The 23,080-nt window shown below is 37.9% G+C and overlaps 1 protein-coding gene across 8 annotated transcripts in view; it reads left to right on the top strand.

Annotated features, from left to right (window-relative positions):
• The window catches only part of Ctr1A (Copper transporter 1A), a 78,886-nt gene that overhangs the window by 30,813 nt on the left and 24,993 nt on the right, over nucleotides 1-23,080 (top strand). For 5 of the 8 annotated variants that reach the window (XM_083135639.1, XM_083135635.1, XM_083135641.1 and 2 more), the window contains exon 2: nucleotides 21,549-21,729. In XM_083135639.1, the coding sequence (XP_082991765.1) occupies nucleotides 21,583-21,729 (147 nt within the window). In that variant the 5' untranslated portion in view covers nucleotides 21,549-21,582. Of the gene's footprint in view, nucleotides 1-10,136; nucleotides 10,254-13,104; nucleotides 13,359-13,682; nucleotides 13,812-21,548; nucleotides 21,730-23,080 lie in introns of those variants that run through there. The other 3 variants (XM_083135636.1, XM_083135637.1, XM_083135638.1) reach the window with 3 other exon arrangements.

Here is a 23,080-nt window from a genome sequence, read left to right as displayed (position 1 = left end):
ATGTTTTGTGTACTCTTGGGTAAAACTGCTACGGAAACGTTTCATATGTCGTAGCAAGTCTATAGGGACATTTGTTTATCCTGTACGCGTGTATTTGAATGGCACAGGCGTTTCAGTGAAGGACGGGAGCCAATTGAAGATGACTAGCATCCAGGTGTAGCATGAACGGTGAGAACACCAAAATTGGTTGAGAAAGCGAGGACAATCATTACTGAAGACTGAAATTTCAGACAGACTGTTACTGCTGCCTTTTATCTTGAGGCAATGAAACGTTTGATGCAAGGAATAACACGTGTGAGGCCCGAGTATCGGGATGATGGCAGCTGGCGTCTGCTTCATTACAGTGCCCCAAGTCACAAGACTGTGATTGCGAAGAAGATTTTGGCCCTAAATCGACTGTGTGTGTGTGTTGTAACTCTCTGCCTACTCATCGGATCTGGCTCCGTGTGATTATTTTTTATTTCCTAAACCAAAATCTGCACTCAAAGGTTCCAGCTTTGATGATATACCAACAATCAAGAAGACTACGACATGGATTTTAAATAGCTTTACACAAAACGAATTCCATCAATCCTTCCATCCACTGGTAGGCATTGCACTACGATGTGTGGATGCAGGAGGGTCCTACTTTAAATGATCCAAGGTAAGTAACTTTTTATTTTTTACAGCACCAGTCTCGATTTCAAATTGCCGCACTGTGTATATGTGAAATATAACTATTTTCATGATATTTTCCGTATGTTTATTTAATTTTCTAATTCGGCGTCCTATACGGAACACCCTATACTTAACGATGTCAAAATGTTTCCCCTTAATGACAGTTTTCAGCTTAGGAGACAACATGACGTCGACAGGGGCTAGATCTGGAGAATGAAGGGGATCAGTAATCTTTAACAACCTCTTTTGTAGCCGGAAACTTCTTGTGACGAGACATTGTCGTCTGAAGAGGTTACAGCTGTCCGTTTACTGATGTCTAACCCGCCGGATTCGTTTCAGAAGGCGAGTAAGAACTTCTGTGTAATACGCAGCATTGTCGGTAGTATCAGGAGCAGTTGCGGATCCAAAAATTACTGTTGGGAGGGGCAAATTTCAGAGTCTGGTACAGAACCGAACCTACAATTGCAATGTTTTATATGAACAATATATGGTTATTTTAGCAGGAGACAGCTATGCTCTACGGATTAGCTTTTTTAAGGGGTCCAGAGTGAATACATGGTTATTTTAGTACTATATTTTAGGTAGTCTACCTCACATTGGTCCGTCGAAAGAAACAATCGTGTTGTAGATTATGAATATTTAGTGAGTTTATAAGCGACATAGGGAGTTTGAATGTACAAGTGCTACCAATTTATTTATTACAGACTCAGCTTTTGAAGTTACGTATTCCATGTCATCGTTGCATTTCTCGTAATTTCACACTTAGATATTTAGCTTCCTTTACTCTTCTAAAACTTTTCTCTGAGTTTCATCTGTGGGTGTTTATTAACATTCAGCTTAGCCTGTAGGATTATAAAGTGGGTCTCCTGGGTGGCTATCATCAATTTTGCCGTATCACACAAATCCTCGAAAGAGTTTATCGCAATGCTGGACTTCCTTTCCAACTCTGTTATTGAATTATCTTATATTACAATTATTACGTCGTCTGCATAGTCTACTTGTGCTTTTGATCTCGAAATATTTTTCTAGAGATGGTTCCAGGTTTAGATCCCACAATTTTGGACCTAAAACTCGTCTCTGTGAACATTCTTGTGTTGTTGATTTTGAGGCCGTGAAGTTAGGGCATCTGATATGCTTTCCTGTCGGTGCAATAGCTTCCATAATTCTGTCGAGGGTTCCTATATGTCTCCTAAGATCCTGAAAAGATTCGGCTTGGTTCGTACAGGTAGATGTCAGTTCAAAGCCTCACAACGCCGTCAACGTCTCTACCATCTGTGAGGGCCTCTTTTTTTCAGTTGGAAGAGGGACGCAAGGTCATTTGTACCTTACAGCCTTGCGCCGGAGAACCAACTGCAATCGACTTGATATATCGCATGCAAATACACTCGATATAAATGTCGATTGTATCTGTGTATGACAAGATCTCGCTTTCATGTCCACAGCGATCTCTTGTAATACAGCATTCTTCCATTTGAGTCTGCAATACTAACATGGTTAAATCTAATGTAATAAAAATTGTACAAGCACTTGAAATACCTATCACTCAACCCAACCTACAAGCTTAAGGAATTACTTCGCAGACCCAAAAGGAAAAACCGTTAGTGGTCTTACATTGCATACCTACACACACACACACACACACACAGTGGCTATCAAGACTTACTTCATTACATAGCTACATTTTCCTGAAGTAACATGGAAGATCTCGGAGATTACTGCTATTACTGTAATTGTACCTTGGTAAGCTGGCCAAGTTCACCCCAGCATAACAACAGTGGACACTGATCCACAGTAGGACCTTCCCGACCCAGCAATATTCCAGAGCTGACGAACTCTCACAGCTCAGAAAACGTCATGTACTATCACACCATAGTATAGGGCCACCAACGCAGAGGCAGGCCCAATGTCCTAGGTGGAACTTCCACGACGTCTCCTTCCGAACGGTAGGGAAAAACCTTATCGGGAGAGGTCCTACAGTTTGACTTGCCATCCAAATAACAGGAATCCGCGAGATATAGGGTGGAAACTTAACGTGTATAGTGCTTTTAATTAAAAAAAAAAATTGTCTTCGTTAGCAAAGTGTTTAATATGGAAACAAGGCATAATCGTGTTACAGCAAGGATCCAAGTTACTTCAGGAAAATCCTGTGTGTTATATTTTGTTAGAACCAAATATAACACACAGGATATAACTACGTAGTAGATAAAATAGCAGATAAAGAGAATAACTAGCATTCGTTCTGCAATCTAATCTATCAAGCTGTATACAGCAGCGGTGATGGGTGATGGGATTCTATGAGTTTACTAGGCACCTAACTGAAATCTGGTTGGCAGGCTTTGGCACTCTAAGACGTGTTGGCCACAGGGTTTATCTATTTTATAGACAAACAGCTTTGAACACATATAGCATTAATAAGGCTCCCAATTCAAATGATGGCCTGGGAATGGGTATTCTTTTTTGACTGTCCCATCATCTTCATCTTCGAAAGTAGCCAAAAGTGGCAGAAAAGTTAAGAAAAGTAATCCAAATCAATGTAGCATTAATAACATAAACACGCCGGTTCGGTGACCGAGTGTGTTAAGTGACGGACTTTCGATCTTGGCATGGGTGTTCTTGTAAGAGTCCTTTCTCTAATTCAATCAAATCATCACTCATCTGCATCGTCGCTATTAGCCAGAAATTACAGAAAAGCGACTGAAAAATAATAAAATTCAAAAACTTGCGTACTATCCTGCAGATGTCAGCATCTCTCCACTTTGAATGGAAATCCGGTATGAGAAACTTTTACTTTAAGTAAAAGTACAATGTAATTCTTATGCGTGTCTGGTCGTCAGTTTTTGGATGTTGGATGTACGTAGTTTCATAGCTACTGTAACTAGCTTCAACAATGAACAATAACTGTTAAACATTGTTGTGCTGTTTTGTGTTAGGTCACGTTCACTTACAAAATAATAGAATGTAAAAGTAGTAGTTTCGAACTCGATGAAAGTAAATATTGAAAATGAACGTGAAGTTAGTAAATCTCTGGATTTAGCTAATTTTTTTTTTAATATAGTCATTTTGACATCGTTGCTCTTTACCTGTATCAGTTCATTTTGAATTTCAGAACGTAAATAATTATTGTGAATCTCATTTTATTGTATACGTCTGTAATGTTCTTGTGGTAATCGGTCATATTTCGAAAGAAATTCCACCTAATACGTGAAGTTTCCTCAATTTTCTGTTGTTTCTGCTGTGTATAATGTTTCGCGATGTTCTAGAACCGCTAAGTTATGAGAAGTCAAGAATTGTGTTTATGCTTATCAACCTTTTGTAAAAGAACGTTTCATTGTTGTTGTTTGGCTTCCTGGATATTCTAAAATCAGATGGCTACCACCCGGTTTATTTAAAATTCTAAATAGTTGACATATTCAGTCGAAGTGTAATGTTTCACTAGAATTTATAACCGGTTAAAATGTAGTTTTATCGGCCACAAAAATTAGTCCTTTCCACCTATCTTCTCGCTTCTATTTATTACATTTAAAAAAATAATAAGGCCATGGGAGGCAAGGCCTCGGGCGCTTGCCCACTTCGCCCACCCGTTGCTACGCCTCTGTTGTTATCATAATTCCTCCCATTGTCACGCTAAACTGTCAGGCATGAGAAGTAAAAAGAATAAACAAAAAATAAAGACGCATTCTCTGCAGTGGAGTCGGGTCCGATTCCCATTTAACGCATCTTGTAGACTCGTTCTGATCCAAATTTGAACTGTAGGTCCAGTTCCGATTAGACTATCATGAGCATGAAGTGGACTTCTCGAGCCTGCTAAACGTGGTGATAAAAATACAGAACGAATGAGTCTTGAATATTATTAGGTATAATAACAATATATTCAAACCATGGCAGTTGGGAGGGGCCATCGCCCCTATCGCCCTCTCCGTGGATCCGCGCTTGGTCAAGAGTGTGAATAATCCCTGCCGAATAAAAAAACAACAACATGTGAACAACATTGTCTCAATTTTCTATTTTTGCAGGCGAGCATTTTTTCCCCTTTTCTTTGGGGAATCCCTTTTGCACAACTGAATACTCTGACGTTTGGTCTGAGGGTCATATTGGTTACACCATATTCAGTTTTTAATATTGCGTATGTTTCTGTTGCCGTTTTCCCGAGTTTTTGCATGGAAAACTTTGTTCTATTCTAAACTTGTGTCGAACCAGAAAATGCTACTATTCAACTAAGTATTTCACGTACTCAACGTGATATGTGTAAAAATGAATACACAGCCAATTATACTGTCAACCTCAAAACTCGACATATAACCCCAGTCCGGAAACTTTGTCACACCTTCTGAAAATGATGAAAGAGTTCACTTTAATGAAAATATGTTAACATCTTTAAATATGCATTTTTTTATATTAACAATATATTTTTTTAGAAGTTCTAAATTATTTCTATACAACATTTGTGAAGTACTGTTCATTCATTCTGTTCCCTAATGTTTGAAGTAAATATATTTTTACTTAAGTTAAATGTATGATATAAATATTAATTAAATCTTAGTAAAATTAATACCAGTTGCAATCTTTCATGAAAAATATTTCTAGCTAAGTCGCGATCAGAAGTTTCTTCATTTGAGGAGGAGTAGGTTCAAAAACGAGAAATAAAGGCTTTGTAATGTAGTTTTGGTATAGCATTTATTTGTAATTGATTCGTACTTTCTCATCTTATAGGCCTATATTTTGTGTCAACCTACTTTCTTAAATCAAGTGGACACCCTCAATATACCATTGTTACTCTTTTGTCAATCTCCCGGGTTCGTGTACCTGGTTGAGAGCCACTGTTGTAGACATTATTCCGGCATGTTGCTTCTTATTCAAGACTTAACCAACTTCGATTCTTGCTTCGGGCACAAATCACTGAGATCGAGCGGGCGGTAAAAACATGCGACATTAATTAGTGTAGAACAGTAAAATAAATTAAAGAATTCTTTCGGATTTCTGCATTAACGTGGGACACGCGTTTCCATTGTAAATGCACGTGTCATACAAATGTCAGCCATAAATTAATTGACGTTGATGTAGTTAAAAGCTCTGTCCCTGTTGCATACATTGTTATTTTTACCTGGGCACTGAAATACACGGTAGTCTCTTCTCCATGATTTTTTTTACAACATTCTCTAACTTGTGAAGGTGATTAGGATGATTAAAATATCATTAAATTGTTAGTTCCTCACTGCCTCTTCCATATCTGACAATGTTCATTTTCCATTATTTGCATTCAACGCATTGTCTTACATGCTGTATTATAAATACTTACTTTTTACTAAATGTGCATTTTTTCTTTTCTTACCATGTATATGAAAAATTGTAAAGGTATGGCGCAGTAAATTTAAGAGGACGTTGAGCGAGTCGAATTAACTCTTTCGCTCCAGGAGACTGGCAGTTTTTATGTTGCTGCCCAGCTGGTAGTTTTCAGTGATAGTGATTGATTGTTCGCTTCATCTATAAGCAGGGGCTTTTCTGACCCGAAATTCTTGGAAAATTCGGGGCAATTAGCCTTGAAAATGTAATGGAAAAGTCTGGAAATTTTGAAATACATTCAAGAACCTGAAAGAGTCCGGGCAATTAACCTTCTAGTGAAAAAGTCAGGAAAATTTGAAGTACATTCAAGAACCTGAAAAATTAGGGCATTTAACCTACTAGTGAAAGTTTAACACTTTAAAACTTGATTATTAACCACAAAATTCTCCAGAAAAACGTGGAATAGTCAGATAATTTGTTTTGAAAGCGGGTGGACACACTCGTAAGTCACGTGATAGGTCAGTAATATTTTATTAACGTGCACAAACAACCAATAAATAGCATACTGTATGCAAACTAATTAAAGATTTATCTCAGTTAATAAATTTAGGCGACTGATGCAAACAACAATTTCAATGGAGAACACTGTAACTGCTTGGTATGCCGAGATGATATCGGTGTGTGGAAATCTGTTTGAAAATTTATGTTGTCCTCATTCGCCGTTACTCTTGGCTGAGATGCTATGGAGTTTCAACTTTGCTCTGAAAGCGGAAATGCAGCTGTTAGCAATTACACAGGACAGATTTAAATTATGGAAAGACTGAAAAAAAAAAAACCTCTGAACTGTCCTGAGACATGGTTATCAGTATTTTGGAAACTTAAACACTAAATCAAATGAATCTGACAGATAAGCTTGTCCAAAGGGGAAAATGAGGAGATAGCCCTTACCTAATAGCCAGAATATACAAAGTGTATCAGTATCTAATCAGGCCCATAGCCAGCTTGAAAATGGGGGAGGGGGCTGCTGGGAAACTGGAAGAGAGGCACTGTTGTGGCATAATAGAGGTGAAACTGAATAGAAAGATGACCACATGATGTAATTTGGTTTGTATGCTTGCACGTAAGGTTGAAAAGAATGAAGCAAGGAAAACTCATTATAATAATGATAAAATAAATATTTTCATTACTTTGCAGAAATTATAAACTTTTCTATTGACAGAACGGTGCAGCAGGTAATTTTACTAAAATAATTCCAGTTTCATCCCAGCCTAATGTTGTTACTTCGAATCATTTATTCTGAAGAAGCTTTCTGGGTTGATATCCCCAGAAAACCTCTTCAGCATTCGCCGCCAGGAAAGCTTCAAGAATTATTTCAATTACTTATTCTGTTGAAAATACTATATTAGTTATTAATAACAAATTAAATTTAAAATTCTCTACTTCATATTTGAATAAGAGTTTGGCCCAACGTTCTTCAGATACCCTTCTTACTTATAGATATCTCGCCTCCCCTCTCCCTCTCTTCGTATTTTGTTGAATTTCTTGAAAGTGAACCCTCATTCTTGACGAAGGTAAAGGATAGGAATGAAAGGACAGTTCTGACGATGTGGTTGTAAATTAAAAATTGTAATTGTCTCCTGTGTTTACATAATTAACTAACTCTCTAGCCTTCTTAAACTCGAAGGGTTATGGCTGCAGAAACACAAGCCTTCCATCTGTCCCTATCCTGAGCAAGATCAATTCAATCTTTTCCATCCCTATCTTAGGTCCATGTCAACGTTATCCCTCCATCTTCGTATTGGCCTTCCTACAGGTCTCTTATCATCATGGTTTATATACAGTAGACTCGCGATTAACCGAGTCCCGATTAACCGAGGTTCCGGGTTAACCGAGGGAGTGGTTGGAAAACATCGAGTCTACGCCGCTTGATCTACTCTCCCTACAGCGTTGGCGTTACATTGCACGTCAAAGAGAGGAAAGAGGTTAGTCCAAAAAACTATGAAAGACTTTTTGAAAAAGTAATCTTCTCATTTATGTTGTACTAGTAATAAATAATTACTATACAGTTTTAAGTGTTGTTTCGTCATTTACGACCTATTAGCACATTATCTCCGTATCATCAGTTTTTTTCCGTATCCGAGGTAGTCTCGGTCCCAATTAGCTCGCATAATCGCGAGTCGACTGTACTTATCTAAATTGGATTCTCCAGTTGTCCTGGATTTCAAATTAGTTTCTAAAATTTAGTGGCACTTAAGACAAATTTAGGGGGTTGTGCCCCATTGACTACGGGCCTGTATGTAATTGCTCCGGTTTCTTAATGTTTTAACTCCAATGAAGATATTTCACATGCCCCTTTAGAGTGTCTCTTTTTTTTAATAAAAAAATAAACAGGCCGTCGCGCCGAAGGTATATATTCTCTATACCTTAAGTTTTATGCTCACTTAGGTATTATTCAAATTACACTAGTCTCTTACAGAAGTTTAGCTCTTTAGAAGAAGTTATAAAATGTTTCCATTGTCTTGCGTTTCATGTACTTGCCCCAATTGTCTTATGCGTGATTTACATTATTCTCACACATGTTTACTTTCCGAGACTTTGTGTTTCTTTCTATTGCCGGTAACATATCGGTGTCAAATTCGCCTTCAAGTTCTTCGTACTGATATTTACACGTAGGAATGTTGCTTGCTAGCTTTGGTTCTTGGTTCATATTTTCAATGGGTCATTCGTACATTAATAAATTCTGTTGCTTGCTTGTGAAAGCACGTGTTATTTGTGAAGCTTTAGAAGATATTGTGGTATTTTCGTTTAAATTCCCTACCGCCTATCCAAGGAGTCTGTGGAGCAAGGTTGTGCATAACGGCAGAGAAGGAGAGAAAGCCTATGGGCGGAACAAAGCAGTGCACGCTGCTGAAAACAGCTCGTAGCTGCAGCCGCGTTGCCTCCTCCAGGCAATCCCTTTTCGTATCGCGTGTTCATTAGTCGAGCTCTCTGGAGTCACTACTTGCGCATAGGCCTTGTTTTCGTTCGCTTGCTTCAAAGACTCCTGGGAAAAGAGTAGGGAGAGAAAGAGATAGCAAATTATGATAGTCATAAGCAGTAGAGTGAGCAAGAAATATAGACTACTGGTTTGATTTTTATTATTAGCGTCGCTATTCTGCCACTTTTGGCTAAGCGCGTCAATGAGAATGATATGATAAAATTGATGAAGGGACACTCACAAAGAACATCCTTCCCAAATCCTGGATTCGAACCTGGGACCCTTGACATCGTACCCTCTGATCATCAGACCGCCATGGAAGTCGGCAAATACACTTGTTAGTTTTATGTGAGGAATTGTGTGCAATGTGTTGTTTACGCTGAACTCTAAGGTGGCCGACCCATATTCGGTAATTTGCAGGTTCACACTCTGGACGCCTCCGTGGCAGAGTGGTTAGCACATCGCGCTAAGACGCCACGGGTCTCGGGTTCGAATCACGGTCTGGGCATGGAACATCACTCATTCCCATCTTCGTAAATTAGCCAAAAGTGGCACAAAAAGCGAAGTAAAATAAAGCCAATCAATCAATCAATCAATCACACTATGGACGGACGTTCAAAATGTAGTATTTTTGGAATAGGTACCCTGTATCCGATATCCGAATTTCGATCCTAGATTTGAATCCGCCCATCCTTAGTTCCAACCCCGCGGACGGCCAACCCAACCGAAGTTTCGACCGGGATTGTTCGCGGTCCCTCCAGGCGAATGTTGTGATGGTATCTTTAACGAGGACCACGGAGCGCTCTCTTCCCATCCATCGTAATGTCGCTTCCCCATCGCGGTTGACTATAAAGCACAAATAAGCGGCGGTAATTGAATCAGACAGTCATCTGAGGATCGCTTGTCCTGAGGCAGTACTGTTGGTTTGACTCACCTTGAACTTGCAGGGGAAATACGAGCCGCCTACTCCTTGGAAAAGGATGAACGATTTGTCAGAAGATGATATGAGCTGGTAATCCCTGACATTTACGTTGCCATTTGCACAGATTATTTGCGGTCCGTCGCTGGACTCCACTGCAATGAGCTTCCTCGCAACTTTTAAAAGGGTTCTTCCCCGTAAGCATCATCCTAATATGCCTCATAAGCTTACATACTAACAACTTCGGAACTCGAAGCTAGGAGGAGGAGCCAGCTGCGTAGATTCATATAGATATGGTTTCGGAAACCAGCGTCATTTCCTTGCGTACATCGAGTGCCTCGCCCGTGTCTGGATGGTTCAGTGTTGATTGCTTTTCCTGCGAACCTTCGGCAGAGGACTCGTACTGCATTCCGTAACAAGGTCAGTAGGTTTTCACAGTTATCCACAGCAAGAAACACTGTACAGATTGCCTTTAGGGCACTTTTTTATTAGTTCCTTTTCCTGGCCCCTTCCTTAGGATTAAAACTGAGTAATAAAAGTGTTATACATTTTCTGTATTGCACTCTTTTTGATCCTCTTCGATTCATTTTATAGTAAAAATATGAGCTCTTCTGCAGTGTTTTCCCCTAATTTTCATCACACTTCGGGCCTTTATCCTTCCTTTTTCGGCAAGTGTGTCACTCGTTTTCATCCCATTTCAAACATTTGTGCAGATTGTCCATTATATTTAACATTTATACAACAAAGATATACATGGGCGAACGTATATTATTGGAGTATAATAAATATTGCCAACGATCAACAAGTTCACTACTGGTTACATAAAAACCACCCATTGGCGGATTTGCACGTGACACGTGTCTCTCAAAGCCAATGGCTAAGTATTACGAAAAGAAATAATAACTATACAATCTCAACAAACAACAAAATGTTCGAGCAACATAAAATAGAATCCTTCAATAATATCCTTTTCTTCACTGCCAGAGATTTACTATAGTCTGTGCTGGGTCTCTTTGAAATTCATATTTGCCGCCACCGGAAATCGAGTCAGAACATATTCATTTTAGGTCAATAAAGTTAATAGTATGATAATGATGTTGATATACACATCAAAATATTCCATCTGTGGATGATAGTAAAAGCAGAGCTAAAATTACCATACATTTGGCCTTTGTGAAAAATTAAAGGGAGGGGATGGATAAATCAATGGGATAAGATTCTAAAAACGATAGTACGCTATTGAAACAATACCATGTCAGTAGTTAGTTACTGTATTTGTTGGGTTTGCGTTTTTAAATATAAATATTTTTTGTGAGGCATATTCACTCTTCTGAGGACTTATCTAGACTGCCCTTATCGTACAATAACTTCGTCTCTTTTCGACAGCAACTGTCAGTGAGAACAGTAAATGTCTGTTACCAGTGGCGTGCCCAAGGGGGGTTGGAGGGGGTTATAACCCCCCCCCCCTTTGTCCCAGTATTTTTTTTAAAAAAAAAACGTCAAAGACAAAAAAATGGCAAAAATGAGGGCTGAGTACTAAAAAAGTTACAAGTAACCCCTCCCTTTGGAAAATCCTGGGCGCGCCACTGTCTGTTACATGGTTGCCTACATACTGAGTCCTGCATGGGACTTTCGCATGCTCGTGATCGTTTTGAGTTCCCCACCCTCCAGCATACCGCTCTCGTAATGGAATGATTGACAGGTGTTATCGCCAGGCAAGAATTCGTCCTTTGTTAAAGAGCCTAAGTTAACAGCACTGTCAACCTAATACCCATACATGGACGGAAACTAGTCTATGGAATTACAATTTTAAATAATTCCCAAATACAGTATACATTATAGTACGTAATATCTTCAGACCAAAACGTAAAATGGAACCCCCTGGTTACATGCTGACGGACCTGCGTAAGGAATTAAAAATATCCTATCACAGTACAACAAATACCTGTACATCATTAGCCCCGTCTAGTCCGCTGCACTATTTGACTCTGCACTAACTAAATTTTCAGAAAAAGAGGAGAAAAAGTCACAATTTTTATTTTCAAATGGGATTTGCATTTTGTATTTAATTTTTGTTATTTAGCGTCACCCTTCTGTTATTTTTGGCTAATCGTGACGTTGGTGATCAGGTGAGATTTGCAATTTTATATTCAATCGGTAGAATATTTGAGGATATTTTGAACTAGAGATATATGTATTCGAATTCTACACCTCAAGATCGATACACGTAGCATGATTCGCATTTCAGAGTCCGTCACGAGGGCCTCCGCAACAGTGTGCTACTTTCGCTACTTTTTTAAAAAATACAGAATACATTTTCCATCGCTGTGTATTCTGTAGGAAGTGATATCCTTAAATGGTATTAAATACCGTGCTGCAGTGTAATTTGGGTTGCCTATCCGTAAGGGTGGATGTTAAGGATGTAATTTTCTTATGGGCGTGCTGTGCCATACGATTGGTTTTTGCTCTTGGCGAAAAGCAGTAGTGGAGCAAGTTGAACAACTGGAAAGTCGATTGTAGGCCACACGCTGTCTTGGGATTCTGTGGAGCAAAGCAGGACATGTTTTCGTTCGGTTGCTCCAGAGATTTCCGGGATAGAGTGTAGACTGCATGGGACCAACTAATAACCATCTGGCGCATGAACGTTTTTGATTTGGGGGCGGGGAGTACAAAGTTCAACCTCCATATCTCTCTTTTCTACATGGACCGTTTCACATAGCTCTCAATTCTTAAAATAAAATTTGCATAAACCTCTACTGCCAGTAAGAAAGCAATATTCAGCAAATATTTTTGAGTTTTTTTTAGAAATTTAAGGCTATTTTCAAGGTAGTATTAACAGGTTTTGAAAACGTACAATTCAGGAACAACATGGTCGATCTTCATTCCATAGTTTTACACCCATTGTAAGAAGTTTTTACATCCCTGTAAAGTCTTCCAAAAGAACAGGTCACGTAAGGTAATTAGTGCCACGATGTAGCAAATTAGGTTAATAGAAACGTTTTGCAATTAGCAACTAAAACTAGATTCTTTGAACGGCAGCAATTTGCGTATTAATATTATTTTAGGCTTTATGGACAATCTGTAGGAATACCTGTTTCATTTGCCAGCAAACCATTTATTTCTATTATTCAGTGTTTATTTTTGTATTGTTTATACATCGTGATTGCCGATGCAGTTTGAGCTGAAAAACAATGTATTGTTATGTTCGTGTCGGTAACATGCTATTGTGCCTTTGAACCCGTGTGCGTGCATGTTGTCATACTTAGAAGAGATAAGCGCGCAGCAAGTGAAAGCAATTCGTGCCACTACAGCGTACTCAGAATTATTTGCATAAGCACAGTGCTCCTTAGCAGATGAGGAAATTGAAAGTATTTTTAAGTGCTTCGTTATGCAGGCGAGTTTTATTAATCTCATCGAAATACATATTGTGGGATGAAGTCGCCATGATTGCGACCTGGCAATGCACGTGGACTCAAGAATTGTTGACAAGAAGGCATGGCCGTCGCCAGACTTTTCTGTAGCGAGGTCAGGCTAGTGATAAAACTAGAATTGTACAAATAATAACTATTATTATTACTATCACGGTTATGATTATTATACAAACTATTATACACTAATAAATATAAACCACTTTTATAACTATTATTATTATATCCTTGGAGAGACTTTTTACTCGATCCACGAGAAGAGTGAATATCCAACACACCGGTTTTACATTTCATACTGTACACTGAAATACATACATACATTTAACGCAGTTTGGTTCGAATATTAGCTAGCTGAACTTTATTTTGTTGTTAACAATAATTAATGAAAATATGTAACTTAAAATGAACGATGTTAATTTCCAGGGGGGTCGACGGATGGGTTTGCCCCTTTCCGATGCCCATGCAAGACTTTAGCTTGTTAGAATACACTGTGCTGGCCTTGATGAAACAAGTAAAAGTTTCTGAGTGTACAATGAACATTTGGTGTCAGGTAACTACAATTTATCACGTATTTTTCTGTATGTTAGTCAGTGGTGGCGATTTTTTGGGGGGGAGTTTGTTCAAGAAACAGGATTTTATTTTTTACATCGTAGAGATAATAACCTTTATTTCATAAAGCGAGGAATTTTTTTCACAGTGACCATAATATAACTTACAGCAAGATACTGCTTATTATATTAATTTCTTTAGCATGAAGTTCTTACGGCCCAGTACAACACAACTTCACCTTTTCACCAGTCCTCGAATATCTTTCTGGCGGTTGTACAGTCACGGACACTTCTGTTACAACCCAGAAGTATCCATGATTGTATATGCAAAAGTTGTAGTGCTATTTCCAGATGGCACATTATTTCGATTAACTGCTTTTCCCAGACAAGTAGAATGAACATAGAAAACAAATTATTCAAAGCTACACTTAGCTTGTTATTAAATATTAACACCAGGTTTTATTATCCTATATGCATGCGGTTTGAATAGGTGTTTTACCGGACAACAATTTTATCCAGCATTTTCAAAATGGGTAAGGGTGTAACAGTACACTCAAAATATTTTAAAAATTGACGTCCTTGGAGAATTGTGTTGAGGGTTTCATACTAGTAATTCTTATTATCGAACACAGCTCTTATACCTCTATAGGCTAATCACAAGAATGAGGATGATTTATGATTAGATCCAGTACCTGCAACCTGACCATAGGCACACCGAAGAGGGTATATGGTGGACAAAACTCACCCTTTTGGACTTAATTTTCTTGAAAAGAAAATAGGTCATTATTCTGTCCATAATGGCATTCAAAATGCTTTTATAGCAACCTAGCCCCTCATTAAAAACTTTCCAGTTGCAGATATGGCTCTGAAAAAACTTAATTGTTTTTATTGAAGGGGGAGGTGGTATTCATTTCTGCAACTACCAAAGAAAGATTACAAAGTTTACATTTTTGTTGTGTCAAATGAATATTTGAAATCTTCCACTGCCTACTGTCTGGCACTTTAACTTGTATCTATAGCCTCCAAGAAACATCTCCCTTAGGTAATATTTAAGAAACATCAAGGTGTGTTCAATGGAAAACCACATGTTTTTGTTTACAGAGAATTTATTGCAAACTCTGATATAATTACATTATCAATGTTCAACAGTCCCATCTAGTTCCATACACTTAGGCCAGCGCTTGACAAGAGCATAGATACCACGGGAAAATAATTATTTGAGACGGATGGACAGCCACTTTTGCACTGTCATCCCGGAACTGCCTTCCACTCAGCACACCCTTCAGGGGACCAAAGACGAGGAATTTCGATGGTGTGAGGTTGGCTGAGTATGGAGGATGTGGAATTTGCTCCAACCACAGCTCCTTAATAGTTGCCATTGTTGCTCTAGTAGTATGTGACTTCGCATTGTTATGGAGGACACACATACACACTTTTTGGAACTTTAGCTCGTTTTGTATGATAACATGGACTGATCCAACACTAAACGCACAGCTATGAAATTAGGCAGGTGGCAGAATTTTGCGCTGTTGCCATGTCAGAATACAAGCCCGTGTGTTCGGAGCTTTAAGAGCAGTCCGACATGTAGATATGGGACTCCATTTCTGGGGCCTGTAACGAACTTTCACTACTAGTTGATATGAGTGATTTTGATTTGTTGACATTGGTTATTTATATTCTCTAGAGTAAATAGCAATTAATAATGCAAATACAAAAGATTGAAGGCTTCGGCAGTTTCTATAATAATTAATAGAATTTGTGCTGAAATTAATATTGAAAGTCCAATAATTTCTAATATTGTTCCTGTGCTTCCAATAAAATACAATTCATTTCAATATTTATTGGAGTTAATTTAACATTTTTCCCACAACATTTTCTAGGGTTAAGAGGAATACCATGAGAATATTCAGACTACCTGGATGCTTACACAACATGAGATATTGTATCAAGATTAGGGTCAATTCTATCATTTACAGCACTTATTATAATAGTGTTTATTACCTGAGAGGCCATAGCAAGCACCCGCCCCACATTATTTAACATACAGCAAACATCATCAATCGAATGATATCAAGCAGCACCACCATCTGAACATACATATTCAGAACTCCCTATATTATTAACCAATTTTTAAGGTGGCAGAACAGTGCATTGAATTTAAGCTTCAAATATAAGGACACCTTTTCTTAAAGAATGCAACCTAAAATCAACTTGGGCTTCAAGATAGATCATCCCCATTAATAGAACAAATAATATTCTTTCATGATCATACAATACTAATTTTAATTATAATTACAACACTAGTAGGATACCTATTAACATCCCTATTTAACAACAAATTAACTAATTGAATATTATTAGAAGAGAGAACTCTAGAAACAACATGAACAATTAATCCAGCATACGCATTATATTTATTAGACAAAATTAATCAACCTTCGAAAGTGCCCCAGAGAGAGGTCTGTCTCATGCTAGAACTAGGCAACACAGTCCGGTTGATGTTGCCACAGTGCACAAGAACCATCTACTTTTGTCCAGTTCTCGCTTTGCTTTTCCCATATGTGGCACCAGTGCAATTCTGCCTAGCCACCTATTTTAATGGCCGTACGTTTAATGTTCAATAGTGATGCCACCTCCTTGACTGTGAAGTGCCAATGCTGGACCTGAGCAAGGAGAATCCTTCACACTAGTGACTCCAATGTTGAACTTCTCAGTACATGCATACACTTGCGTACAGTCATGGAGACTTCTGGGTTGTAATGATCACATTGAAAGTTAATAGGATTGTTACAGCCCAGAAATGTCCGTGGTTATACAAGTCATACACCAGTCACTGTACTTAATTCTAATCAGACAATGAATCTATAGATTTCATGCCTTAATAAACAAAAATCTTAAAATGCTATGTTGCTCTTACTTGGTGCACTGTTGCAAGGGTGCTGTCATCTTGTCTGTTTCCCAGGTTCCCATGCGTGCTATGCCGACTCTTGGTAGCTCAAGGTAGCCTCCGCATACCCTACACACAATGTTATCTGTCTTAAATGAGATTTTTAGTACAACTTTTCCGGGTTTCCACTGAACTGCCCTTGTATTTTACTTGAAGGAGCTATTATAATTATTTCCATCAATTATACTTCAAATACACATTACTGGATCATAGTTTTCAAAATAAATATTATTACATTGACACCAAAATAGCAACAAAACTTTGAAAATAACTTAAGTTCTAGATGGAACTTTGCACTACATTTTGTTGGATTTATATGAAGTTTTACTTTGATGGAAATCAAGGTGCCTTTGCAGTATATCTTTTCACTCCTATGAGTTGGTTGATTATTTTTCTTATATTTTTCTTATTAGCAAACAATAACAGTGCAAATGAAACATGTGAAGAAGAATGTAAGTTTTATCTTGTTGCTTTACTTGGCTTAGAAACAAAATTTGCAGCAGGGCATTATTGCAATCCAAGGTCACAAAGGGAGTCACCAGCATATGTGTTTTTCCCTAAGCAAACACTACACAATGAGCCTGTATTTACCTACAAATGACAGCTGAATTTACACAGCAAATTTTCCTCAGCATTCAGGAAATCGAGCACATGTTGGGTTTATTTGTTCCATCCACTCACAGATGGGGAAAACAAAGAACGTGTGATTAGTTGAATCCTTGGCTGTGATAAAGGTAACAAAATTTTATTCAGCTGGAGGAAATTATTTTCGTTTGTAGATACAGCATCTTTATTGCACCACACACTAAATGTCAGAAGGTGTAACATTCTTTCAGTGTAGCTATGGATGTTGTTGCTTCTTTCGAGAGTGTTAGCTATGTGGTCAGTTACATCAATGAAGCAGTCCAATTTTGTTGTGCGATTCCAATAGTACCATTGCCAGATATACAGTGTGTCTACAAATGATTGAAGTGGTTTCATGATGTTGTTACTGTACATGTATTATTGAACGTATCATGAAGTAACTTTACAGTTTTGTAGAGAAACTCAACATATTTTGTGACACATTAGAAGTTATGGAGGTTTTCTGTTCCCCATGCCATTGTTGAGCATATTCGTGACTATCTGAAACTCAATGCTTTTTGTGCTGTCTCAAAATTTAGAGTTTACGGCCCCTTCTTCTACAGTGAACAAGCCATTACAGGATACGTTTATCTTCACATGTTAGAAAATTGGCTCATGCCACAGTTGCAGACAGACCGTGTGAACTTTACCTACCAGTTTGATTGTGCTCCGCCCCACTTCCATCGCAATGTCCGCGAATTGTTAAACATCAGACTGTCTTAAAGATGAATCGGCCATTGTGCAAATGATGACAAACTGCTATCATGCCTCCATGCTCCTCTGACTTAGCTCCGTGTGTTTGTGTGTGTGTGTGGGGGGTGTAATTCTAAAGGTGGATTGTGCATAGGAAGGTGGTGTACACAATTATATATTTAGTATATTTAAAACATTCTCCTCTCAGAAATAGAAATCAAGGGCAATTTTAACGGGATTTTGTATTTACCACTCTGGTTTTGCTGAGCTCTTCTCTACTTTTATTTGAAAAATGTTGATTTTTCTCAATTTCGCAGGGGGCTTTAGCCCCATCAGCTCCTCTGAGTATGTGAATGCACCCATGCACATAACTGAGATTCTTCCAAATATTAGTTAATAAATGCTTGAATCGTGTATTTTTCCATCAAAAGACTCCATTTGGTCGAATTTATGTGGAATCATTGTGGAGAAAATGACTAATGTTTGACGACAAAAAATCCATTAGGGATTTCCTTGGAAATGGAAGCAGTAGAACTGCCATCCTTCAAAGATGAATAACAGTATTGAGACATTCAGGAAATTACATTTGTCAGCTTCTTAGTTATCTTTAACCATTTGCAACAGCCTAATATTTCAAGGTCATCTGGTGTAACTTCAGGTTAATCATGTTCTTATATACTAACTTGCATGATCTGTAGCTTTGTCATGGTATGTTCCTGCTGGCTCCTGTAACATATCTTGAAGTGCCTGATTGTAATGGTTTCACAGTTGAATCAAATATGATGTTCACCTTCCTTAATGATAAAAAACTTATGTCCACTTCTGCTTGGTAGTGGACATGGCTTTCTAATCTTCACATGTATCTGAATGCAGTTCTGTTTGAGCATGAAAAGTTTTGTCAAAATGGTCTATATGATGAATGTTAACCATGTTGAAATGCAGGAAATGATATTAGCTGTTAGGAATGTGATAAGTACAGATTTTCTTCCTTGTATTTTTTACCCTTTGCCCGTTGTCAAAGATAACACTGTTATTGAGAAAAAAATTCCTGCCAAAATTAAATATGGTGCATATATTTTTGGTTTATTTTCTAAAGATGCCAAGTAAGTTTATACTCAGAGACTCCATATTTCAAGTTTTTTTTTTTTTTTTTTTTTTTTTTTATGGACACAAAATAATAGAAATAAAATTATGCGAGTTGCCTGGAAATGTTAAAATTGTGATGGTTTATGATATGCCATCTATGCTTGAGGAACATGTGGTGTAAATATACAGAATGAGGCAAACATCACTACACAGGAAAGCAAATACCTGTAATGGTTACAGTTACAGTACATGTTCAATATGCGCATCATCTGTTTGAATGCATGCTTCTATCCATATAAAACATCTGCTAGTGTGGTGGTGGTGATTTAGGAGATGGCACCTGTTACATTTTCTTTGAGGTGGTCTAGGCTCTTAATTTTCGTAGCGTACATAATGACATTTATGCTTCTGTAAACAGATTTTTCCTCGGCTCTATCCCTACAAGTAAAAATTCAGGGGTGTTTGGTCTGGCAACCGTAGTGGTTATGCACTTATGTAACCTGACTTTTATCTCACCCTGTACTCATTGAACTAGAAGCACTTCCATGCATGGCTTCCTTTCCATTATAAAATTAATAGGCACACTGCGAACCATGTCTAGCTTGCTTGTTAATGATTGAAGAGTTTTATTTTTCTTTAGAGGGTCTTCTATACTACACTGTAGTTCAGGCTCAGAATTAATAGCAAATGCCATTAACAGAGATATATGGATAGATTCATGAAGCTTGTATATAAAAACATTATCAATGTGAAGCCCTGACACTCAATTTTGAAATCAAATTCCAAATTTATCACTGACTCAGTTTGCAAATAACCTTGGTGCAGCATGTAAACAGTTATTATCCATTTATATAGGTATATAATATTGAGCCTAATCTTGCATTGTGTTGGTGCCGTGATAAGATAATCAGTGAAGAGCATCTGCAAGATAAGCCTTTCAGTTGATATATTGTGAACCAGTGCTTAAAGTGGGAGGGGATGGAAAGTGACATCCTTGCATTTATCTCTGAGATGCAAGAACCCCCACCTTTTGGCAAGGTGCCAAAACTGGTGAGACAAAGACACTATATTTCCCTTTGCATATAAGGTTTAGCATAGTGTGGGGGCAAAAGTGGTGAAAAGTGCCCCCCCCCCCCCTAATCGCCGCCACTGTCCACACATGAATTTCAGGGAACAGTTGTTTCACTAATGACCTGTAATGAAGGAAATATGAACATTACTTTTCATTAAATTATAATTTTGGCACTATATGTGCAACATTTTTCTCATTTATATTCAATAAATCATCAATTCTTTTTAGCAAGCATTTGGACCAAGATATTTGAAAAATCTGGCTAAAGAAAATGTTATAGTATGCCAAAAGTAGGATGCATTCCAGTGTAATGGGCAAGACATTCAAATAGCACCTGGCTCCATACAGTCAGTGTAAGATTCAAAACATACAATCAGTGTAGACCACGGCAGGATGTTTATTTTCTGAAAGATATGTGCTTACAACTCGAATTGTGCACTAAGAAAACAATATGGAATTTGACATAACATGCATAAGCTAAATTGGACATAACATGCTTAGTGCTTATGGAAGATTAAATTTCCTGTGAAAGTAATATGGTTTTATGCCCTAAACTTCTGACTGTAGAAAGTCATTGTATGTATGTACTTCATTACCAATGTGAACATATAAACATCTTTCAAACAGATTCCAAGTGTCAATTGCTTGAAAGCCTGTAACAGATGTAACATAGCACCGTCTACTGCAACAGCTTATCTTTATGGTTCCTTCAACCATGTGACCAGCTGATCACATGATGCAGGGTTGCCAACCCCATGTTTCTATGTTGTTGGAACCATACACATGACACACACGTTATTACTTATGATTGGCAAATTGTTTCATTTCATGGCCATGTCCATTTCCTTGTGGAATGAATTACAGTTACACTTTCTTGCAAGAAGTAACTGTTACTTCCAAACATAATTGTGCATCACCATGTTTATTGTTTTTGTTTTATGCAATGATAGTTTCAAGAATTGTAACAAATAGCCAACAAGCTGCTTATAACCTGTGAGCCAGTATAATCAACAATCTGGGGCCTCCCCGATGGTTCGCCTTGTAATCAAGGAGTCCCAGGTTTGATACCCGGTGAAGGTACAAGTGGTTCGGATCCCACTTTAAACTGTAGGTCCAGTCCCGATTAGCTTTACTGTGCATAAAGTGGGCTGAAAACAACAAATCAAATCATCAACAATCTGTTCTTTAAAAACACGTGGAATGCAAGAAAAAAATTAATGAAAATAGTTGTGGACAATTTGCTGAGCAATACTTGTACATTCCACTGTACAAATCTATATGCAATGAACTTCTAACGTTGTTCTTTTCTACCCCCAGGGAATTGAAATATTAATAGGTGTGGATTCAGAGAATGGATCATAGTCACATGGGACACAACATGCCATCAAGTGGAGATCATGGAAACTCCCACCATAGCACACACATGGATGACATGGATATGGGTGATGGCTCAAGCAATCATACAATGGGAAGTATGGAAGGGATGTCACATGGATTGGTGAGTAGTTGTTAGCAATTTAAGCACATATTAAATCACATCACACATTAATTATGGAATTTTGATACCTTTGTTGCAATGAAATGCATAATGGCACTTGGAATGTTCTCTTTGGTGTTAGATCTTAGCATGCAATATCTGTGCTCAAGTTGCCAACTGGTATGTTGTAAGGAAAGTTCTAGAAAAATAGCCTGTATCAGCACAGGTACCAATATGTAGCAACAACTGTGAGATTTCTGCCACATCTGTCTTATCTACAGTGTTATATTTTACATACTTTTACACTGAAACTTGCTTGCATTTAACCTAGTAACATTTACAGAAGATGCTGGAAATATCCTCCATTTTATTGTGAATACACAAATTCACAGGACAACACATGCTGTTGTTTTTTGATTGTGTTTATTTAGATGTTCCTCACAGCTCTGATTATATTCTTTTGTAGATCTTGCACAGTTCTAAGATTGTTGGAGTGCCTTGTGTTTGTCAGAAGGCCCTATAAATAAAAATTTGATGAGCTGTGGACACAAATTTTTGAAGATCAATCAATCTTGGAAGAACTCGTGGAACATCTTCATTCTCGTTCGATATATTTCAGTTTGGACCACCTTGCTGGAACCAATAATAATGTTAGTCTTCTTCCAGCATTGTTATGAATTGATGGATGATGTCTGCATACGTTGCTGAAGTGACAGTTGTTTTTTTTTTTTTTTAAAAAAATGACCAACACAATTCACTACCTACAGAAATTGCACACCACACTCCCAACTTTTTCAGAATGAAGTGGTACTTCATGTAATGGGTGTAGATTTTCCACAGCCCTGATTCAAGTATTATAACTGTAGATATATACATCTAAGTCAAACCACACTTCATCACTGAAGATAATATTGTTAAGCTGGTTAATTCACATTATTGTGCAGGATTCTCTCAAATCATTGGCACTTTTACTTTAATCTTGTCTGCCCATAAATTCAGACGTGTGGTAGCTCTCTGGCAGGAAGAATAAGATGTCCCTACCTGCTGTGACAACTACTGAAGTGACTTTCGAGAAGAGCACTGCAGTCTTAAGCTGAACTTTCTTCAGTAAAGAGTGCATCACGACTTCTAGGCTTATCTTTAATGCTGTCTGCACCACAAAACCATTTCAATAGATAACACACAATTGTTTTCCCTGGTACAGGAAATTCAGGGAATCTCCAATGAAAGATCTGGATGCAAGGGCCGTAAGATTTTACAGCAAAATGAACTTTTAACATACATGGTTTGTCCAATAAGTATTGGGATTGATTTTGTCAGGCCAATGGAAAGGAGTGGAGGGCTGTCTCTGTGGGTGGGTTCGGTGTTGCGG

This window comes from Lepisma saccharinum, chromosome 14 (genome assembly GCF_977018435.1).
Source record: "Lepisma saccharinum chromosome 14, izLepSacc3.1, whole genome shotgun sequence".
In the NCBI taxonomy this organism is placed as follows: domain Eukaryota; kingdom Metazoa; phylum Arthropoda; class Insecta; order Zygentoma; family Lepismatidae; genus Lepisma; species Lepisma saccharinum.
This window is presented reverse-complemented; position numbering and strand designations above follow the sequence as displayed.